Genomic DNA, 22,821 nt, shown 5'->3' on the forward strand with positions numbered 1-22,821 from the left:
ATACAAATAACTAATTTATTGGAAATTATATCAAATCAGTATGTATCAAATCATTCATTTTATATATAGAGAGATTGGCTGTGAGGATTGAAATGTGACGAGGCTGTCAAAATTAGAAAGAGGAAGGTCCTTGGTGGAAGTATCACATCTAATTTGCCTTGTTGATAACATCAGTTGTTTGATGGACTCAAGGACTGTGATGTGAGAGAGAGGATTTTGTGCTGAATAAATTTGTGAGGAATATGGTTTTTGCTATAATGACAGAATTAATCTAAATCAATGTAACGGTAAAATATTATTAAATTCTGGTAATTTTTGCTATAATGACAAATAACTTTTCATAGAAATTAGAATGCTATCAAACTTCAATTCAGTTGAGATGTATCTCGTTCAACTTCTATACACCCAGTTATAACAAAACGAAACGTAATAAAATAACTCCATAAAGACAGATTTTCCTATACAATTCCATGTGTTTGTTGCCACCCAACATGGGGAGCGGCTGCCAGAGTGTGGTTCAATGATACAACTTACAGTTTTCCCAAAATTTCCTTTGTATGAAGGTAGCTTTTTTCAAATTGCCCTCTTCTAGCATCTAAGTCTTTATAGAAGAAATTATCCCCAGCTTCAGTTGGATCAGAGGATTCAGCCATGAAAATGGCTTTGGTACGTGCTTCAAGCTAAACTGCTTGAAACCTGTACATCTGCTCCCTCCAGTTTCTAGTACAATCTAGTTCTTTGCACAAGCAAATCTTTACATTATCTAGCAGGGCCTGAAATATTATCATTTTTTATCATCATCTTCATCCACAAGCTCATGGTCTGAAGATGATGGCCGTTTCAATCTCTGAAATATCTCATCAAGGGACTCCAATGAGTTAGCACGTGCGATAAGTTTAGTTTCCTGAGCTTGGCGTAGAGGAAGAAACTTTTTGGCACCTATATTTGCTCTAAAACTTTGGAAACCTGTCTTCATTGTTTCCCATTTGGAGGCAAGACCAGATGATCCTCCAGTTGTGTTGCCAGAAGAGTTTCCTCCATCAAGCAAAGAGACCTTAGCAGAGGCAATATTTTGCTCTGCCTGTCTTGTCCCAGATGATTGTTTAATTTGTTGTCTCATTGCAGTATATTTGTTGCTCATGTCTTCTCTCCTTGTGTTGTGTTTTCGAGCTTCTTCTTTTGAAGATTTTGATGGAGTTCCCTTGGTACCATCAGTTACTAAACTTCTTGTCGACTTCATTTCAAGGGCTGTTAAATCCTGAAAAAATTATTCCAGATTTGAATGTTATTATCAGTTTTTGGTCTATGGTCATAAAATAGATGATAAAATGATATGATGATGCTAGCGTCAATCATCTTAAACGGCTTCTTGTCCTCAGAATTTAAACGGATTCAAAAAAAACAAACAGAAAGCTCTAGAAATAAGAAGAGAAAGGGTGGCATCCTCTCTTGAAGAGTAGGTTTACATACTGTACTAGTGCTGCCACTTTCAATATCAGTACTATTAAAATTTCTTGCCAGTGGAACAACATTATCACCAACTTTACGCCCTTGTTCAAGCCAAGATCGTTCTGACAAAAAGGAGACATTATTTAATCGAATTAGCAATACTCAAAACATTAGTTTAAAAACACAAGCTAAGAACTACACAAATTGTATTGAATTTCACTTGTAATAACAAGTAGTACACAGAAATCTGATATCAAAATGAACAGAATTGACTACCAAGAAGAAATGGGTATATGCTTACCTTTTTGTAAAATAATTAATCCAGATGGATCAAATCCATCCACATCCTCTGTCTCGTTCTGAAATCTAAATCTCGCCCAACTCCCAAAGAAATCAATTACACGATCAAAAAAATTGCTTGCAACCAACAGGGTGTATATAACCATAATAAGTGGATAAATTTTGTTAAACCCTTCTCCGAAAAAAGGGACAGCACTATCAATATTCCCCATCCGCTGCAATTATAATTCATTTAATCATAAAGGAAATTAGTAAAATCCCAATGAAATTTCAATACAAACCAGAAAAAGAAATATTTTTCAACTTGTGATCATGAAAATGAAATCAGCCACTTATTAAACACATCTAATTGAAAACTTGTACTTTCATATTTTCCCGTTAATTTTGCCCTGGTATACTGGTCTGGGGTAACATGTATTGGGGTAGACAATTGCACAGTAGTTTTTTTCTAATTTCTACAAAGGACCAGTTTTTGTATTCCCTGTGCACCAACAGCAAGAAAAAAAAAAAGCTCTAGAATAAAAAATAAAAAAAGTGCTTTACATGCTGTTGAACATCATGGTATACAAACCGGATTATATAGGAAAAAGAAAAAGGTTAAAACAATATCTACTCAGAAATCAAAGCATTTGCTGCCCCACATAAGAATAGCTCGGGTGCTAATTTTAGTATGTACCAATGAGTATGTCAGGGCAGATTTTACATGTTCAATATAACAGGCAAGCTATCAATCTATAAACAAGGAAGCTACCTTTTCAAATATAGTTTTGCGCCCACCATGAAGTCTAATAAGATTGAGGAAGTTGTATGAAATTGGAGGAGCATATCGAGCAACCATCCTAACAGAATGTAGCAGTAAAATATAAGTATGGAATTTTCTCTGTATGAAAAATTTTTTAATAAGGCAAAGTTTCAACTTAAGAAGACAAAGTAATGAGGAAACACTTACGAGCATATCATAAGCAAGTTGACTGAGCTTGTTTGCCGAGGTGTCAATGAGTAAAACATTAACATTCCAATTTTAAACAAGGAGTAATATGTGCAGACACACATATACATCAAAGGTACAAAAGCAAATAGCTGGAAAAAAATGTGTTAGAAATTCAGAAAAAAATAAGTAAAATATACCAAATGTAAGCATTAAGTAAAATTTTGATATAAATTGAATGGTAAATTTAATTTTATCATTTTTCAAGAATAATCTTGGTTCATATACAATTGATAATAGAATATATAACTAGAAACCATGAACTAATTTGATTGACTTTCCTATTGAAAAATAGGAAACAAAATAAAGGAAAATAACTAGATACTAAAAGTGGAACTAAATCCCTAACAAAATAATAACAATCTATGGTGTCCTAAATAAGAGAAAAAAATTGTATTTTCCAAAACTCTCTCTCAAGTTGGTGAGTGAATGTCTTCAATTCCAAGCTTGCTTGTTAACTTTGTTTATATGATAGGTAGTTGTTAAAACTATGTCCGCCCAATATTCTGAAATAAAAGTGCCTCGTAATGACTAGAAGATATTCATTTCTCCTTTTAGCAACCCCATTTTACTGGGGTCTATTGACACAACTACTCGTGACTTATAACCTTTTCTTAAAAAATAAAGAGCTAAAGACTGATTTAAGTAATCTTTTGTATTATTCAAACCAAATTTTATCAACTCCACATTGAATTGTATTTGGATTATATTGTAAAAGACTGGAAAAAATAAGCTCATTGTAGATTTGTGTTATCAAAAGAAATAACCATGTTACATGGATATAGTCATGAATAAATTAACTAGCCGTCAAGCCTCAGAAACATTAGGAATGGTGGAAGACCCCCAAATGTCACTATAAACAATTGTAAAAGGGAACATACTTTTTCTATTACTAATTGGGAATTGAACTTACTTATGTTTTGCAAGTTCATAGAGATTACAATGAAAATCGCCAACAACTAATCTTTTAAACTCTAAAGGAAGCATTATTTTGAGAATACTAATGGAAAGATGACCAAACCAAAGGTAATGAAGCCAAATTTTATCTTTCTTGGATTAAGATGACATGACATGTCCAATCATCCTCTTGTCCTTTTCCTAAACTCACAATGAGATTGATAAAAAATAACATTGCAATTAGAATCTTTGGTGAGTTTTTGGATTGACACAAGATTTGTAAACAGTCTAGGTACATGTACATTTTTCTGAGTGTGATAATTACTTATACGAACATCTCTTTGACCAGCAACAATGGTTATTTTACTATAACTTAGGCATGATGTATATAAAATAAATTTGTGAGAAAAACAAGCCAAATGATCTGTAGCTCTTGAGTCAACTACCAATACAATTGGGTGGGTTATATTCGAAGCATTAAGTGCATGAGTTAAGGACAAAATACTTGTGAAGACCAAAGTACAACTACCTACTCTTGTTGTTTTCTTCAATTACTCCTACAAACTTATTAATTTTTCCATCTCTTCTCTGTTGAGTCTGCTTGAACACCCTCTTCATTCGTTTGTTAAGTACTTGCCACATGTTTGTCCCTACCCCTTTGATTGTCTATACCTAAGAGATTTACAATGAAGTTTCCAACACTAATCCATCGTGTGACAAGTCTTTTTACAAAAAATGCACCATAAGGAGTCTTTATTGTTTGGCTTCGATAAGTCAAATTACAATAAATGCATATCTGCATCTGTAATGATTTTGTTGATATTAGGAGAGTTATAGGTTGAATATCAAGGGAGAAAATTACCCAACCCAAGGACAATGAATCTAGGGCCTGATACCATGAAATAAATTAAATTGTAAATTTAATCTTATCATTCTTTTGGAATAATCATGGTTTATATACAATTGATAATAAAACATAGGGCATAAAACTAGATACTAGGAACTATTGAGTTGTATATAAGTTATATCTCTAAATTAGAAAGCTAACAATTAGACTGATTATATCTTTGTAAAATAGGAAAGTACAAATTATCTTTTCTAAATTACGATTTAGAATTTCCTATATATTAATGTAAATTCATTCATCAATATATAAATTCATTCGTTATTCGTATGGTATCAGAGCTAGACTTCTAAAATTTTTTAGCAGCTTCAATCACAATCTCAAACACTTGTGACCTTCAACATAACAGCGTGTCACCGTCCACCGACACACATGCCTCCACATGTCACTCCTCTCTCTATTTGCTTCCTTCACCGATCTTTGTCTCCAGCAAGCGTGAAAACTCACCGTCAACACCATTGAACTCAGAAGACTCTTATGTGTAATAAACTTACAACCTCGTCACTGTCCGTCATCGTCACTATTGCTAGAAAATCAAATAACACTGAATTTGTTTTTTTTTTTATTAATGACCACTGAAGGATCTTTGAAATCAGGTGCATTTACTCCATTTCTCTCCCTTCCTATTATTACTACTGAAAAATTATTAGAAAGTGTCAATTATACATCATGGGCTGCATCTATAGAATTATAGTTCACAGGACAAGGTTTAGAAGACTATTTGACCATCAAAGCTACCAATTTAAAAGAAACTGAGATTGATAAGGCTAGTTAGGTCAAAACTGATGTTTTATTGTGTAGTCTGTTGTGGCAGTCTATTGATCCATCTCTCTATTCTATTTGCAAGGCTTATAGAACATGCGTTGAAATATGAAATTAAGCCAGATTACTCTACACTAATGATATTCAAATATTATATTCGGTCATATCTAGTATGGTTAATCTGAAACAACAAGACATAAGTATATCAGATTTCCTAGGATAGATGTCATCCTTAAAGACTAAATATAATGTTATATTGTCTGCTAGAAAGGTTGCAACTGAAGATTTGGCAAAGCGCAATAAATTCTTCATGGTTCTAACTCTCACTGCAATCAATCCTGGTCTTGCTTCTGTTAGAGATCGAATCTTGGGTAGTGCAACTATTCCAACCTTAGATAATGTGTTTGCCCGTTTGCTCAAACTTTCCTCTATCACAGGACTCTCAATTGTCAACTTTGCCGCCCTAGTCTCTCACTCTTCGAACCACTCTAGAAAGCAGAGTGACTGTGAGAATAGAGGCGATCGTCAAAAATGCAATATCTGTAACAAGTGGGGATATATTCGAGAAAAGTGTTATAAGTTGCATGGGAGGCTTACACACAATGTTACTGTTGCACAATCAATTCCTCTTGATCATTGTCCAGAAATTTCAACAGGACAACCTTTTCAACCATCATTAACTACAAGGACCCCATACACTAAGTAAACTAACTCAAATGGAGACGAAATTCAATTATTGACACGACTTGGGAAGGAACTACAAGACTATTTCCCGAGTTAACAAGACTCATACTCAAGAGATGATAAATTAAACAAATTATCGACCATCCTCTGAAGCTTGGATAGACTAGGATGCCCCAAGCAGTTGTGGAGAGAGAGTTGGAGACTCAATAGCTGTATAAGCAATCGAAGAAGGTAGAGATAAGTGATAAAGCCCTTGTGACTCACGTCTTGTGCCAATCGCCTTTCCCGAACTTCGATCTTATATAACAAAGGCATCATTAGTAAATATAATAGAACAATTTAAGACTCGTGTTAATTTACTAACTGAAACGAGATTAAACGGGCAATTAGGAAGATAAAGGACAAAATTTAAAGATAGAGTAGGTAGCTGGTTAGCATGACCTATAGCTCTAGCTCTAGCTAAAGCTTTTGTGCCATTAGCTAGTGTGATAGAACAAAGGGATTTGGAATGATTAAAATGTGAAAATAGACTAGAGTTACCAGAAATATGATCCAAGGACCCCGATCGATTGATTCGTTCCAATTCATTGATTCAATCCGGTATAAATATCAGAAAAAAAAGGTCCTAGATTGGAAGACTATGATAAACAAGCGATTGAGTTACCAGATTATGCGAAGAAAACAACAGAGGATTGAGATGAACTAAAGATATTCTTCGTAATCGGCAGCTATGAGAGTGAATGATGGTTGAAAAGGTTGTCCTGCTGAAATTTCTGGACGATGATCAAGAAGAACTGATTAAGAGACTAACTGTGCAACATTAACATTGTGTGTAGGCCTTCCATGCATCTTATAACACTTTTCTTGAATATGTCCCCATCTGTTACAGTAACTGCATTTTGGACGACCACCTTAATTCCCACGGTCACTCTACTCTTTAGAGTGATTTCGAAGAGTGAGAAACTAGAGCGGCAGAGTCGATAACTGAAAGACTTGTGGTAGAGGAAACTCTGAGTAAATGGGAAAACACATCATCTAAGGTTGGAATAGTTGCACCACCCAAGATTTGATCTCTAACAGGAGCAAAATCAGGATTGATTACAATGAAATTCAGAACCATAAAAAACTTATCACACTGTGTCAAATCCTCAGTTACAGTCTTCCCAACAGGCAATATAACATTAAATTCAACCTTTAAAGATGACATCCGTCCTAGAAAATTTGGTGTACTCATGTTTTATTTCAGAATAATCATACTAGATACGACCAAATATAATCTTTGAATATCATTAGTATAGAGTGATCTAGCTTGGTTTCATATTTCAACACATGTTTTTATAGGCCTTGTAAATAGGATAGAGACATGGATCAATAAACTGCCACAACAGACTACACAATAAAACATCAATTTTGACCGAATTAACTTTATCAATCTCAGTTTCTTTTAAATCAGTAACTTTGATGGTCAAATAGTCTTCTAAACCTTCTCCTATGAACTATAATTCTACAGATGCAGCTCATGATATATAATTGATACTTTCTAATAACTTTTTAGTAGTAATAATAGGAAAGGGGAGAAATGGAGTAAATGCACCTGATTTCAAAGATCTTTTGTTGGCCATTAATGAAAAAATAACAAATTTAGTGCTATTTGATTTTCCAATGACGGTGACGACGACAGACAGCGACGAGACTGTAAGTTTATTACATATCGGAATCTCCTGAGTTCAATGGTGTTTGTAGTGAGTTTTCACAAGTGGCGATTATGAAGAATATCTTCAGTACCAAGGGATGAAACAACCATCTCAATCTTTTGTTGCTTCTTTCTCACAATTTGATAACTTGATCACTTGCTTATTACAATCTTCTAGTCTAGGACCTTGAGTCCTAGATTCATGTGTCTTGAATCAGATTTCTATTAACTCTAGTCTATTTTAAAATTTTAATCATTCCAAATCCCTTTCTTCTATCACACTAGCTAATGGCACAAAAGCTTTAGCTAGAGCTAGAGCTATAGGTCATGCTAACCAGCTACCTACTCTATCTTTAAATTTTGTCCTTTATCTTCCTAATTGTCCGTTTAATCGCGTTTCAGTTAGTAAATTAACATGAGCTTTAAATTGTTCCATTACATTTACTAATGATGTTTTTGTTATACAAGACCGAAGTTTGAGAAAGACAATTGGCACAGGACGTGAGTCACAAGGGCTTTATCACTTGTCTCTACCTTTTTCCATTGCTTGCATAGCTATTAAGTCTCTAACTCTTCTCCACAACCGCTTGGGACATCCTAGTCATTCCAAGCTTCAGAAGATTGTCCCTAATTTATCTAGTTTGTCATCTCTTGAATGTGACTCTTGTCAATTTGGGAAACAATCTCGTAGTTCCTTCCCAAGGCATGTCAATAATCGAGCTTCGTCTCCATTTGAGTTAGTACACTCAAATGGAGTCAAGTCTATTTTAAATTTTTAATATTTTGTGACATTCATTTATGACCATTCGCATTGCACATGGATCTTTTTAATGAAAAATCGGTCTGAGTTATTTTCTCATTTTCAATCAGTTTGTGCTGAAATTAGAACACAATTTAATTTCTCTATACGCACGTTACATAGTGATAATGCAAGTGAATATTTTTCCACTCCTTTCACAAATTTTATGTCTTCACAAAGGATTCTACATTAGTCTTCTTGTGCTTATACCCCATAACAAAATAGGGTTGTTGAGCATAAATAGACATCTTATTGAAACTGCTCGTACATTATTATTACATTCACATGCTCCTATGCATTTGTGGGCTAATGCAATTCTCACTGCCTATTATCTCATTAATCGGATGCCCTCTTCAGTATTGCAAAATCAAATTCTTTATTCAATTCTCTTCCCTACTAGTCCTTTATACACTGTTCCTCCACGTGTCTTTGGTTGCACATGTTTTGTACATTATCTTTCCCCGAGTCATGATAAATTATCTGCTAGGCCTATCAAATGTATATTCCTTGGTTATTCTTGTCTCCAGAAAGGTTACAAATGTTACTCTCCTATGACACGTTACTTTATTTCCACTAATGTTACCTTTTTCGAGTCCTCTCTTTACTTCTCTTCATCTGAAATCCAATCTCCTATCACTAAGAGTCTTCTATTACCTACTTTTGTTCCTACTCTCAATGTGTGTCCTATAGTCGTTCCACAATTTGCACCCACAAAAAATTTGGAACTTGTTCCCCAGACCACTGATTCTCTTGCAAGTACTAATATCACCTCTATTGATCTAACGGCTCCTGTAGCCTCGCTAAGGTCCTACCTCCTAATGATCGGTTTCCCATTGCCATATGTAAAACTGTAAGATCCTCTCATAACCCTCATCCTATTTACACTTTTCTTAGTTATCATCGTCTATCCTCACTATATCATGCCTTTGTATCCTCTTTATCCTTCATTTCAGTTCTTAAATTTGTTATTGAAACTCTTTCTAATCCAGGATAGAGGCAAGCAATGGTAGATGAAATGACTATGTTACATCATAATGGTTCTTAGGGGTTGGTTAAATTACCTCCAAGTCACTCCACTGTTGGTTGTCATTGGGTTTACACGATCAAGACCGGTCCTCATGGTACTGTTGATTGGCTTTAAGTCAGGTTAGTTGTCAAGGGTTATACTCGGGTCTATGGTTTGGATTATGGTGACACATTCTCTCCAGTGGCCAAATGTCCTCCATTCGGTTACTCTTATCTATGGTTGTTATTTGTCAATGGCCCTTGTTTCAGTTGGACATAAAAAATGTCTTTCTTCATGGTAAGCTTCAGAAAGAGGTATATATGGAGCAACTGTTTGGTTTTGTTGCTCAAGGAGAGTCTGATTTGATTTGTAAACTTTGAAGCTCACTATATGGTCTAAAACAATCTCTATGTGTCTGGTTTAGACACTTTAGTACAGTTATTCAAGAATTTGGTATGACTCGATGTGAGTCAAGTCATTCTACATTTTATAGACACGTTGCGAGGGAAATGCATTTATCTGGTTGTTTATATCGATGACATTGTTATCACTGGTGACGATCAGGAGGGTATCAATCAGTTAAAACAACATCTATTTGATCATTTCCAAACCAAGGACTTGGGAACGCTTAGATACTTTTTTAGGATAGAAGTTGCTCAGTCTAAAACAGGTATTATTATCTCTCAAGAAGAAGTATGTCTTGGATATCTTGGAAGAGACAAGGATGTTGGATTGTAAACACATAAATTCTCTCATGGATCCTGTTAGGATCCCAGATGCAAGGTATGAGATTTGGATCCCACATTGGAAAGTATGGGTAACTAGTGTAAGGTTTATATGGCCTTAGGCTCTCCCATCTCAATAACTAGCTTTTGAGGTGTGGTTCTCCTAAGGTTCGTATCATTTGGTATCACAGCCATCACCATGTCTCCCAGTTGCAATCGTGCGACGCGGGTGGTGACGTTGGCATTGCAGTGTTCGCCCGGGGCTAGCAGGGAGCTAGCGCACAGCCAGCCCGCATGGGCGTCGGGACTGCGGAGCATGGTGGTATGTTAGGATCCTAGATGCAAGGTATGAAACTTGGATCCCACATTGGAAAGTATGGGTAACTAGTGTGGGGTTTATATGGGTTTGGACTCTCCCATCTCAATAGCTAACTTTTGAGATGTGGTTCTCCTTAGGTTCATATCAGATCCCAATACTAAACTTGTGTCAGGACAAAGGGAGCCACTTGTAAAGCCTAGAAAATATCGGAAGTTAGTAGGCAAACTTAATTACTTGATTATCACAAGCCCAGATATCTCCTTTCCAGTTAGTGTTGTCAGTTAGTTTCTCCAATATCCATGTGATTCCCATTGGAATGCAACTATTCGAATTTTGAGGTTTATTAAGAAAGCACCAGAATTACTCTTTGAAGATAGAGGTTATACTCAGATTATTAGATATTCTAATGCTAATTGGGTAAGATCTTCGCCTGATAGACACTTGACTTCAAGATATTATATTCTTGTTGGTGGCAACTTGGTTTCATGCAAAAGTAAAAAGCAAAATGTTGTTGCTAGATTTAGTGCAGAGGTAGAATACCATGTTATGGCATTAGCTACCTATAAGCTTGTATGGTTGAAACAATTGATTCAAAAGTTAAAATTTACAGATATATCACAGATGAAGCTTCTTTGTGACAATCAGGCAACACTTCATATTGCTTCTAATGAAGTATTCCATGAAAGGACAAAACATATGGAAATAGATTATCATTTCATTCGAGAAAAGATTCTATCAAGTTGTATAACTACCAACCATGTCAGCTCCAATGATCAACTTACAGATATCCTTATTAAGTCTTTTAGGAGTTCCCGTATTGAATTCATTTGTAACAAGCTTAATGCATATGATTTGTATGTTCTGGCTTGAAAGGGAGTGTTGAGTTGTATATGAGTTGTATCTCTAAATTAGAAAACTAATAATTAGACTAATTTTATCTTTGTAAAATAAAAGAGTACATATTACCTTTCCTAAATTAGGATTTAGAATTTCCTATATATTGATGTAAATTCATTCTTTTCATATATATATAAAATATTTCAAAGTTATTCACAGGAACTAGGAACTAATTTAATTGACTTTTCTATCATAAAAATAGGAAACAAAATAAAAAATAAACTTGAATAATAAAATTGGAACTAAATCCCTAACAAGATAGTAATAATCTGTGATTTCCTAAGTAAGAGTTAAAATTGTGTTTTTCAACAAATTTAAAATATAATAACTAGTAAAACATTGATCATGAGGCATGAACATCCAATGCATGTTTCATGATCAGTTCAATACAAAAAAGATATCAACAACTTTGTATTATCATACTTAATTTTCAATTAGCTGTAATTACCCAACATTGAATTGCTAATGTAAAAGAAATCGTAATTGCCTATAAATGATACAACAGGAAGGAAATGAAAGAGATTTATTGTCTACTAGGTATGCTTGAACTAGAAAACAAGTTTTAGATTTGATATAAGGAATGCATAACTTGTAAACAATGGAAAAAGGAAAAGATTCTTCAAATTGCATAATCAACGATGGTTCCTAAAGCAGACCATAGATATATGAGACTAACTTCCGGACAATGATAGAACTATTTACCAATATGCAACAGAGGCAATGTAACATATGACTCAGAACTTGTATCTTTAGAGTGAGAGAGAAGATGAAATAGAAGAAATTACCTGAACAAACACCTCTTCTGATTTTACAGAATTTATAAGTATTGAAAAAAGAGACAGATCAACTCCACTAGGTAGAAGCGTCGCCTCTGCTAAAAGAATAGCAGCTGTCATTGTACCAAATATGATAGCTAGAAGCTTCTCAAATTGTTTTCTTAAAATACATTTCCAAATAAACTCTGCAAATAACCACCAATTTTTTCAAGGATAAACATCAGAAGACCAATAACCAAATAGTTCACTAGTGCTTAAAATATTGCACAAAAGTAAAATAACAACAAAGCACAAAATAAAAATACAATAACCAAAAGAAGCCAACATATGAGCATTAAAACTGGTAAGAAACTGCAAATAAAGCAGAAGAGACAGTATATACAATAACAATTACAGCAAAAGTGTGCATGGCAGTTCTCATCATAACGCATTATGCAGACATGGCATAAGGGTAAAGCTCGTATATTTAATTGCGAAGTACAAAATATGAAACAAACAACAGTCCAAGACAAATATTTTTTCAAAATTACAGCTCAAGTAGTCCATATTAATTGTGTATTTATTTTAGGTCACTGATGACAGTTCATGTCTTTCATACTCAGTTAAGACCACACTTTTATAAAATCCTGCATATAAGTCTCTTTTAACTTATTTAGGGTGCCATCGTAACTTAGTATCCTGGGGTTGTCTTTTCTTGGGTTTTAACGTAGCCATTATAAACAAAGTCCCAAATATATTTTGATAAGCCTATATTACAAAAGAAAATTTATGTGCACTAACAATGAGTACTAATTTTGTATTAACAATGATGTGTCACCATATAATTAAGTATTACTTTATTTCTAATTCATTGTTAATACTAATTATTAGTGCACATAATTTTATTGATTAAGTTAAGAAGTATTTCACTTTCCTAGCAAGTTTGGGATCAATAACTCTTTAACCTAATAAGGCATGGTTGTCTAGTTCTTCTCCTCTAGTTTTCTCTGCAACTCTGTACAACCCTTCTTAGCAATAACAGCATATAAACATCAAATAAAACAAAATCAGAATCACCTTTCACAGCCATTCAAACTCGTTTTCCTCTACAAATACAGTTACATAACAATTGTGCCTTATACTATGCATCCATGCATGGAAACTCAATCATTGTCTTTGCGTTCAAGATTCCATTTAAAGCCAAAAAAAAAAAAAATTATAACTAGGCCATCCATGAAAATGGTTGGAACAAACTAAGAGATTCTTGACACATTCATGCTCAATTACCTAGCAACAAAAAGTTACAATTTCAAAGGAACAATGGGGTAAATAAACTGGGCAGTTACCTATCAAATCAAAGACAGTCCCAATTTTTCCAGTTCGAACTGGTCTAAAGCTTGAAATATATTTCCTGAAATGATATCAAATGAACATTTAAGGTCGAAAGGGAGCAAACTGGAACATTTATGAAGACACCAACATAAATTATTATGAGAATATGTTAGGAGCAAACCATCCAGTAGAATTGCATCGATCGTAATTTCTTATTGTATCTTCAAGTTCTAAGGCCTCCATGACATAGGTCATATACTCACTGCAAAACTAATACAAAATTATCAAAAGAACACAATCAAACAAATTGGGAGTTTCATTGCACTCTTTCTTAGGCTGAATAAAACAATGTTGTGACAGTTATCAATATAGCAAAATATTTATCTACCATGAAAAACATCTGCCACCCATTGTTGGACCAGTTGCATAAAAGTTACATCAACAGCATACAGCAGAAAAATAAATCTAGATGGAAACAAAAAACTAAATTACCAATGATGGGAACAATGGAATTAAACAATGCTTAATACAAAAAGACTGACATCTCAAGCACAATAAACGTAAGATAATGTTAGGACTAACTTGTACTAAGGCATACCATGGCAGAAAACACAAGGCTGGTGGAACAAAAGGGAATGACGCTGGTGGCACAATAACAAGGCAGGGCCACTTGGAAAGAGAAGACACATAGCAGATGCAAATTACGGAAATTGTTAGGCAGTTAGAAGTGAAGGAAAATAAGAGAAAAATGGAAGAGAGGGGAGGGGATTAAAAAAGAATTCTGGGAAAATACTTGGGAGAGAATCTGGCCTCTCCAAAACCAGATCAAGGGAGGGGGATTCGTGTCTCTCTTCTGTAAAGAAGAGCTGTGCTCATACTAATTGTAAATATTGGCTGGAATAAACACAAACATAGCCTGTTTCCCTCATTTCCATTGCTAATACTTGTAATTACCATTTGTTTACAATTCCTTGCTGTTGAACTTGGCTGGGTGTCTAACAGTAACTATGATTGTCACAGCCAGCATTCTGATTAAAATTACCAAAATTATTGAATGAGTTGTTCCACAAAGCTGAATTCATTAAAATTGTTATATCACATTGCAGGTTTTGTTTTCCATTTTTGTGTTTATTGCAGAAGATGAGAGCAATGTTCATTAGACAACATTCTTTTCCCCTTCTACACATTTGAGCATCCCAACGCTATGCATTACTAGATGAGATTTAAGGAGACTTATGCAACAAGGATAACTATATATCAGCTTTCTCTGTCAAGCCAATCACCAATGGGACCATCCACAGTAGAGGATTTAATTTTCGGGCATGAGAAGTTATAGATCCTTGTTTCAATTTCAGTATATCCATAACCATGTACTGACCAGGACAAAAGCACCCATATTAAATGTCCAATCAGATTATATGCATGACAAAAAACATGCATAACTGATACTTTTTACTAAATGCAACACATATTAGATCCCTAGGCATTTCATTAAAGGCACCCAAAAGCAGTTCGACAGGTGAGAGAAACTTTTTCCTTGCAACATATTAGTAAAAGATAAATAAGGAGAACAATGTTACAATTATTTTTTCTCTACCTTCAAACCATTTCAAAATCTTTGCTATATGAGATTAGCCCCCTCAAATTTTGCGGGCATTAAAGGGACATATACTCTTTGCTAGAATTTACACTAGAAAGTAGAAATAAAAAATTTAGGATAATTTGTAGAAGGCTCAAACTTTACCATAACCAAGTGTCATAAAGGGTTTAAAAAAACATGTCCCACAAATTTACAGGATAAAACTTCAAATATAATAGATGGTGCAGCTGTTTTTCATGCAAATAAAAGAAAATCTATAGATAGTGCAAAACGTGAGGAGATGGCAATTATTCTCAATAATCATGGTAAGGTACTAAAAGAATGATATTGGCATAGAAGACAAAAGGATTTATAATGAATTAATGAATATATTGCATATATGTTAGACCCCATTCCTAGATAGACTAAGATGAACAAGGATAATTTAGGAGTTATCCAATTAGAATTTAGAATAGATGAGAATAAAGAAGGCAACGAAATTATCTAATTAGGATTTACAATAGATGAGAATAAGGAAAGAAGCAACTGATAAGGAGGGCAGAATAAATGAAAACAAGGAAGGCAACAAAAGTATCCAATTAGGATTAAGAATAGCTTAGAATAAGGAAGGCAACAGCTGATATGGCAGGCAAAATAAATGAGGATAAGGAAAGGAGCGGAATTACCCAATTAGGATATAAAATAGATGAGAATAAGGAAGTCAACAATTGATAAGGAAGGCAAAATAAATGAGAATAAGGCGGCAGCAAATACGGTAACATTATCAAAGTAAGAAGGAAAACTGAAGAGATAAGGTGGGAGGGAAATTATCAAATAGAAAATAAATTAGAAAGTTAGATTGAAAATAAATGAGATATTAATTATTTAAACATTAGGGAGTAAGGAATGAGCATTTAGAATTTTGGGATAAGAATTATTACAACAAAGAATGAGTACAAACTTGTAGGTGCTCCAGCTGGAAACTGATCTTCAAAGCTCCTCTGCGTACAATTCTTATTCCAAAATGTTGAATGCCCATTCCCTACTCCATAATGTGTTTAAATAATTATTTTTCATTTATTCTCAATCCAAACTTTCTCATTTAATTTCCAAATGAAATTTTCCCTCCTGTTATCTCTTCAACTTTCCTTCTTAATTTAATAAAGTTACCTTATTTGTTGTTGCCTTCCTCATTGTCATTTATTCTACCCTCATTATCAGTGGTTGTCTTCCCTTTTATTTTTGTGTAATTTAGTTGTTGTCTTCCTTATACTCACCTATTTTAAATCCTAATTAGGTAATTTCATTAACTTCTTTATTCTCATCAATTCTAAATCCAAATTGGATAATTTCATTGTCTTTCTCATTCTCATTTATTCTACCTTCATTATCAGTTGTTGTCTTCCCTTTTATTTTTGGGTAACTTAGTTATTTTCTTTCTTATACTCACCTATTTTAAATCCTAATTAGGTAATTTCATTACCTTCTTTATTCTCATCTATTCTAAATCCAAATTGGGTAATTTCATTGCCTTCCTTATTCTCATTTATTCAACCAGTTTAATTTTCTCATCTCTAAACGATGTGAGATATACAAACAAACCTAGCATCTCTAACATGATTTCATCATCTTAGAAGAACTACTATTAGAACCACATTTAAGTTCCTCTTGTAGGTCATCATTTCAAAACCTAAACACAATCTTAGCATACCACAATGAAACTAGAGTTGGGCTTAAAAGTAATTGGTTTGCCTAAGGTGCCTAACCACTTAGTGCAATTCAATTTCCTTATCACTCCTCAAGCCTCTTCCTTTTTCATCCCTCAGTAATCTTCAACCTACCCTGCTCTAGTTTTGACAGAAGCCCTTCCTTCTGCATTTCAATTCCTGCCCCTAGTTCAAAAAATTTTCACAAACAACTTATGTAACAAGACATTACTTACCCAAAAAAAAAAAAAAACTTATGTAACAAGACATTGCACTTGACAGTATGCAGCTACTTGTCCCTTGTTGTTTTGTGTTGGTTTCAGCCATTTCTCACTCAATGTGGTCAACATCTATTCGATTGTTGCAACTTGGACAACTTTTCGTCGATTATTCGGAATTTTTTGTTGTGGTGTTCATTCTCCTTAGCCCACATGCCTCTTAATTTTTTTATCTCCTTTTCTAAGGTCTTTACTCGACTTTGTATTCTTGTATTTACCATTGATTGGAAATAAAAAATGGATCTCAACTCTAATACCAACTGTTAGGACTCCCAATTGCACAAACAAATAGGTGTGAAAGAAAAATGATTTTATTGAATTAAAAGAACAATTACAATAAAGGAGGATTACAAACTTCCAAGTGCTCCACCTGGAAATTTATCTGCTAAGCTACTCTGCGTACAATTCTTATCCCAACATGTTTAATGTCGATTGCCTACTCCCTCCCTAAAGTGTTTAAATAATTACTCTCTCATTTATTCTCAATCCTGTCTTTCTAATTTACCTTCAAATTGAAAGTTTCCCTCTTGCCCTATCTCTCCACCTATCCTTGTTACTATGATAATGTTACCTTATTTATTGTTGCCTTCCTTACCTGTTATCACCTTTCTCATTCTCGTTTATAATACTTTATCTTTCTTATTCTCATCTATCCTAAATCTTAATTGAGTAATTTTGTTGCCTTCCTTATTCTCATTTATTCTACCTTCCTTATCAGTTGCTACCTTTCTTATTCTCATCTATTTTATATATGAATTGGATAATTTTGTGGTCTTCCTTATTCCCACCTATTCTAAATTTTAATTGGGTAAATTCTAAATTACAGTTATTCATCCTAATCTATATAGGATGGAGGTCTAACAAAATACTAAACTTCATGATCAAGTGTTACCTTTTGTACCGATAATACTCCTCTCTAGCTCCTCGAAGATGACGCCTCAGAGTTGCCATTGATTTCTCATCAGTGTCATAGTCCATATCATTTTCCCCTAGTCGACCACCTTGAGGTTTAAAAGATGGATCTTCTCTAAACTGGTATTACAATAAAAAGCATTAAAACAAGCACTCTGACAGAAATAGTGTTGTTTGAAAATTTTGTTAACAAGTCATACCATTTGAGTTAACATATCATCAATAACATTCATGTAAGGTCTAAGAGGATCACGCTTGGACATTTGATTTGATGTTGCTTGAGCTACCTGTTCAAATAAATCATCAATCAAATAAATTGTGAAACAACTAACATTTTAATTCTTACAAATAAGAAAAAATGACTCTAATGGAAGAGTCCCTCTTCCTATAACACCATAAATCATATTGTTAATCAGTAGTCCTTCAAAAGTATACTATAAGCAAAATAGATTGTTGGCAAGAAGGAACCAAGCAGAGCTAAATATAAGAAACACACTTAATTGGACAATGTCTTCCCTAGAAACACAACAACAAGCACCAAGTGTTGGAAATATATTGATTGGCCTTAAAAATGTGGCCCTTTCACCTTGTAGTAGGAATAGAAAATCTATCATTGCATCCAATATTAACATTTTCCACATTTGTCTTTATTTAGGTGTCAAAACACCACTTCCTTTCTACATTCAATAAGAACAAAACTTAACAAAAGAAATATAAATGAGAGAATAAAGTGAACAGTGGACAAGAAACCTACCTACTTCCAAACAATATAACTTCTATGCCTATTTATTTAGTTAAAAGTTGTAAATCCATGCATGACTATAGGGAAATATGAAGCAAAATGAATTTAGTAGAACTTAAGGATAGTTCCATAAGATGGTTTCACAAACAAAACTAAAACAAAATAGTTCTCATTTACAAATAATTAATGAATTTGGAACTAACTGCAAAGTGGAAAATTTTGTATGTATATATAATACTAACTAGCAGGATGACTGGTCATGAATAAATCAAAGAAATAAGACATAAACAGAAAGGCTGAAGATAAGGCAAAATAAAACGAAACCCAAAACTTTATAGCCTAGAAACTTATTTTCCATAATGATTTGTAAATAGGAAAAACAAAAATCCAACACAAAATCAGATAAAGAACTTACTACAATGGCATTTGAAAGATCTTGATGAGCATCATCAAGTTTCACAGCCATTTTGGCAATTTTATGAGAAAGAACTTTTTGACGGACAATCCAATCTGCATTTTTCCAATAGCTTTTGGGAATTTCACTCAAGCCAAAACCAAGCAGAAATGCACCAGTAACAAGCCCAAAAGTATTTGAGCATGCCATAGCAAAACCAAGAACATCTCCACTCCTGTCAATAAGAATATCAACCAACAAGATATTACTTCATATCATACAAGCAAGAAAATGAAAAACCATATATCTATTGTATATTTGTAGAATCTATCATTTTCATAGCGTATTCGACATATTAGGAACAAAAATGAAGCAATTTCATTCCCAATAATACATAGCAATGAAAAAAATTAGCTTCCTTATAGAAATGAGAGTTAAAATTATAAAAGAAGCCCATCAGACAACACCTAAATCAACTTTAGGAAACTGAAGAAAACGAACCAATCCTTGTGCATCATGATGAGAAGAATAAGTCCAAAAAGGCCGATGGATCCCACAATTAAATAAAATACCAAGTTAACATGTACACTAGTCTTCAATCTTTCTGTCACAGTGAAGTCACCAGCATCTTCAAAACCCTGAATAAGGGGCACCGCAGCCCTGTTTAGAGATAAAATAGTTTTAAAAAAATGAGGAGAGGCACATCTATGAGCTATAAAACCAAATAGAAGCATCTCTGATCAGAATGATTAATGCTAACTTATGTGCTAAAGAGATAACTAGACATGCAATTGTACAAGGAGAGCACCAAGGTTAGCATATAAAATAAATCACCCTTTCTTTAACTGTGTAGTTCTACAATATCTTTCATGATGAAGGAAACTTAAAACTGCATCCAGCAATATAAGGTTTATCCATTCTACGCACATACAAAGGGAAAAAATTTAGCTGCACGTTAGTATGAATCTGTATGCATGAGTTATTCACTCCTTGTCAACTCAGCGTAGACAAACAGCAAGTTAAAGCAAAAAATATATAGGAAAGTTCAACCCAGTTGGCATTAAATAACATGCATAAACCAGTTTGTAGTGCTAATTTATGTTTTTGAGTACAAATGGGCAGTCAGTTTTTATATAAATATGCCACAATACATCCTAAAGTAATTCAAAACAAAATGTTAGAAAACGTCAATTTGTTATTAAAACCAGAGGTTTCTTCATGCTGCACATTGCAGCCACATACAGCTCGTGACATTGTTCAACAATTAATTATATTAAGCGTGTATTAACCACTTTGCAGAATAACTACCAAAAAGGAACATATAAGGATCAAAAATAAATTTACATTTTAGAGTATACAAGTTTACATATGGCATACCAAGTAAGTAAAAAAGTACTCCAATAAGACCAACTCCAAAAGAAGGATATGCCCCCATTCCCAATAAAATCCGGCGGATGTGATACAGTCTGCAAATGTAACCAAAGAGTAGCATAAACAAACCAAATTAACAAATGTGCACATTCCAAAGCTTCAACCTAGAACTCACACGAAATTGAGATCAAAACACACTGGATTCTAATTAAACCAAAACCCAGTCAATTCACCAACAAACAAAACAGAATATCAACGACTTTTCTAGAATGCAACGCTAATTAGCACAAAATTAAAAAGAACAGCATGCAATTGATTCAAGTACCGCCCAAATGTCGGCCGGCACGAGGATGATAATGGAGAGGGAACAGAACCAGGCGTATCCAACGGTGAATAGAACGTAACGAGGGACCTCGGGCCCAGCGAAGTACCTCAACGTTAAAATTACCATGCCAAGGGTTAAAGGCAGCGAGATCACGTAAAAAACCCACATGTTTCTAGCTTACTATAAATTTTTCTATGGTTTTCGTGTACTTAATCGCGCTTTCTCTGGACGTTGGAAAAGGCCGGATCGGCGATTGATAAAAAAGCTCGCAAATTGTCTTGGGTAACAGGCGTGAAGCAGGCCCGCCTGAGAACGTGCGCGGACGGGGAGGGGATGGGATGAGATTACATTGAATAAATAGCTAAGAATTTGTGTTAAAAGTTCATGTAAAAACAGCCTAATGTAACAACATATTATAATACCGGTGAAACCAAGTGAAATTAATTAGACTCACCACAATTATCTTTAGGCCAAAGGACTAGTCCCACCCAAAGTATGCGCATATTCCAAGTTTCTCCCCGTTAACTTTGAAAATCCTATTTACCCATCCATGGGCGGTTAAAATTAACTAAGTCCATTAGTTATATCATTCCCCCCCCCCCTAAACCCTAAAAACTAATAATTTCACCCTAACCTAAGTTTTAAAAAATAACATTTTCTCCCCTAGGGTTTCTAATTTTCAGATTCAATTTTTCGGTGTTGTTTCTTCCTCTCTGATGACCTCCAGGCGATGTCTCTTCCTCTTCGATGTTGTCTTCTTTAGACAACTCTCTTGGGAGTGGTCATGACGACGAAGACGAATCGTCTTCATCTTTGGACGAAGATCATTTATCTTCATCTCTGACAAGACGACTCGTCTTCATCATTGACAACCACTCCTAGGAGAACCGTCCGAAAGAGACCACGCCGAAGAGGAAAAGGCATCTCCTGGAGGTCACCGGAGAGGAAGAAACGACATCGAAAAATTGAATTTAAAAAATTGAAAACCTTAAGGGGGAAATGCTATTTTTTAAAACTTAAGTTGGGAGAAATTGTTAGTTTTTAGGGTTTAGGAGAGAAAATTAAATCAAAATTATAAGTTTATTTTTAATAATACAGATAAAATAACGATTTTACCCTTAAAACTATTAGTTTTAACCGTCCATGGGTGGGTAAATGAGATTTTCAAAGTTAACGGGATAAATCTTGGGAAAGCAGCATATCTTGGGTGGGAATTAGTCCTTTGGCCTTTATCTTTAACTTAAACTAACCGATAGGTGTGGATTCAAATCATACTCATACTCAAATTCAATTTGAATAAATATGAAACGAGTTATATATAAACGAATTCGAGTCTAAACTCAAGCTCAAAAAAAATGAGCTCAAGTGACCCGGCTCACGAGCCAAGCTTGTCAGCAAGCAAAAAATTTTAAACTTGTGCACCAAGGGTTGAATCGATAACTTTCTGCTTAAACAATAAACACTCTATCCACTGAGCTTCAGACGTTCTTGAACTCTTTTCTCCTTCTTTTTTAGATGTTAAAGCTTCCTAGGGAGCTTCTTAGATTTTCCATATAAACTATCTGGGGTTCTATGAATGAGACAGAAATCAGATAACTTTTTGTAAAAATGTTTTATAGCTTACTATAATATTTAGCTCAAGTTCAATTGATACTTGAGATAGTTAGATAGCCACTTGTCATTATGACTTGATTTGATCCAAGCTATTTCGGTATACAAGTTAGGTTTATTTTCAAAAGCTAGTGTTTAAGTTAATTAAAATATTTGAATTTAAATTTATTTAAATTAAATTTAAAATTAAATTATTTTCAAACTGAAATTGAGTTTTAACTACTTGATCTTGAACTAATTTTTTAATCTCAAAATGAATTATTTTTTAATCTCAAACTAAACATTTTGTAGGCTCTTTTTGGACCATCTCAATTGGTAGATACAAAATTTAGTAGAAAATTTGAATATGAATAAAGCAAGTAATGGGATTTTACATATGAATTTGTATTGGTG

General features: G+C 34.0%; 1 protein-coding gene across 2 annotated transcripts; it reads right to left on the bottom strand.

Annotated features, from left to right (window-relative positions):
• Nucleotides 1–312: 312 nt before the first annotated feature.
• On the bottom strand, nt 313–21,194 carry LOC123199142 (LMBR1 domain-containing protein 2 homolog A-like). Of its 2 annotated transcripts, none has more exons than XM_044614015.1 (14): nt 20,818–21,194; nt 20,499–20,587; nt 19,623–19,781; nt 19,143–19,356; nt 18,186–18,272; nt 17,966–18,105; nt 13,692–13,772; nt 13,525–13,589; nt 12,209–12,294; nt 2,699–2,829; nt 2,501–2,588; nt 1,751–1,964; nt 1,471–1,571; nt 313–1,258 (listed from the first exon to the last, which is right to left on the bottom strand). In XM_044614015.1, the coding sequence occupies exons 1-14, from the start codon at nt 20,983–20,985 to the stop codon at nt 785–787; spliced, it is 2,097 nt and encodes a 698-aa protein (XP_044469950.1). In that variant the 5' UTR covers nt 20,986–21,194; the 3' UTR covers nt 313–784. The 2 variants fall into 2 exon arrangements, with proteins under 2 accessions (XP_044469950.1, XP_044469949.1); XM_044614014.1 differs by having other exon boundaries at nt 12,209–12,384; nt 20,818–21,193.
• Between the last annotated feature and the right edge of the window lie 1,627 nt (nt 21,195–22,821).

Source organism: Mangifera indica, chromosome 16, assembly GCF_011075055.1.
Source record: "Mangifera indica cultivar Alphonso chromosome 16, CATAS_Mindica_2.1, whole genome shotgun sequence".
NCBI classification, from domain to species: Eukaryota; Viridiplantae; Streptophyta; class Magnoliopsida; order Sapindales; family Anacardiaceae; genus Mangifera; species Mangifera indica.

Bases quoted from the DNA above. Each gene is read 5' to 3' on its own strand.
- LOC123199142 (XM_044614014.1), bottom strand. From the start codon at position 20,985: ATGTGGGTTTTTTACGTGATCTCGCTGCCTTTAACCCTTGGCATGGTA. The intron at 13,773-17,965 runs GTAACACTTGAT...TTAGTTTTGCAG, and splicing joins GAGTATTATCGGTACAAAAG to TGAGTATATGACCTATGTCA. The intron at 1,259-1,470 runs GTATGTAAACCT...TAATTTTTTCAG, and splicing joins AAAGTGGCAGCACTAGTACA to GATTTAACAGCCCTTGAAAT.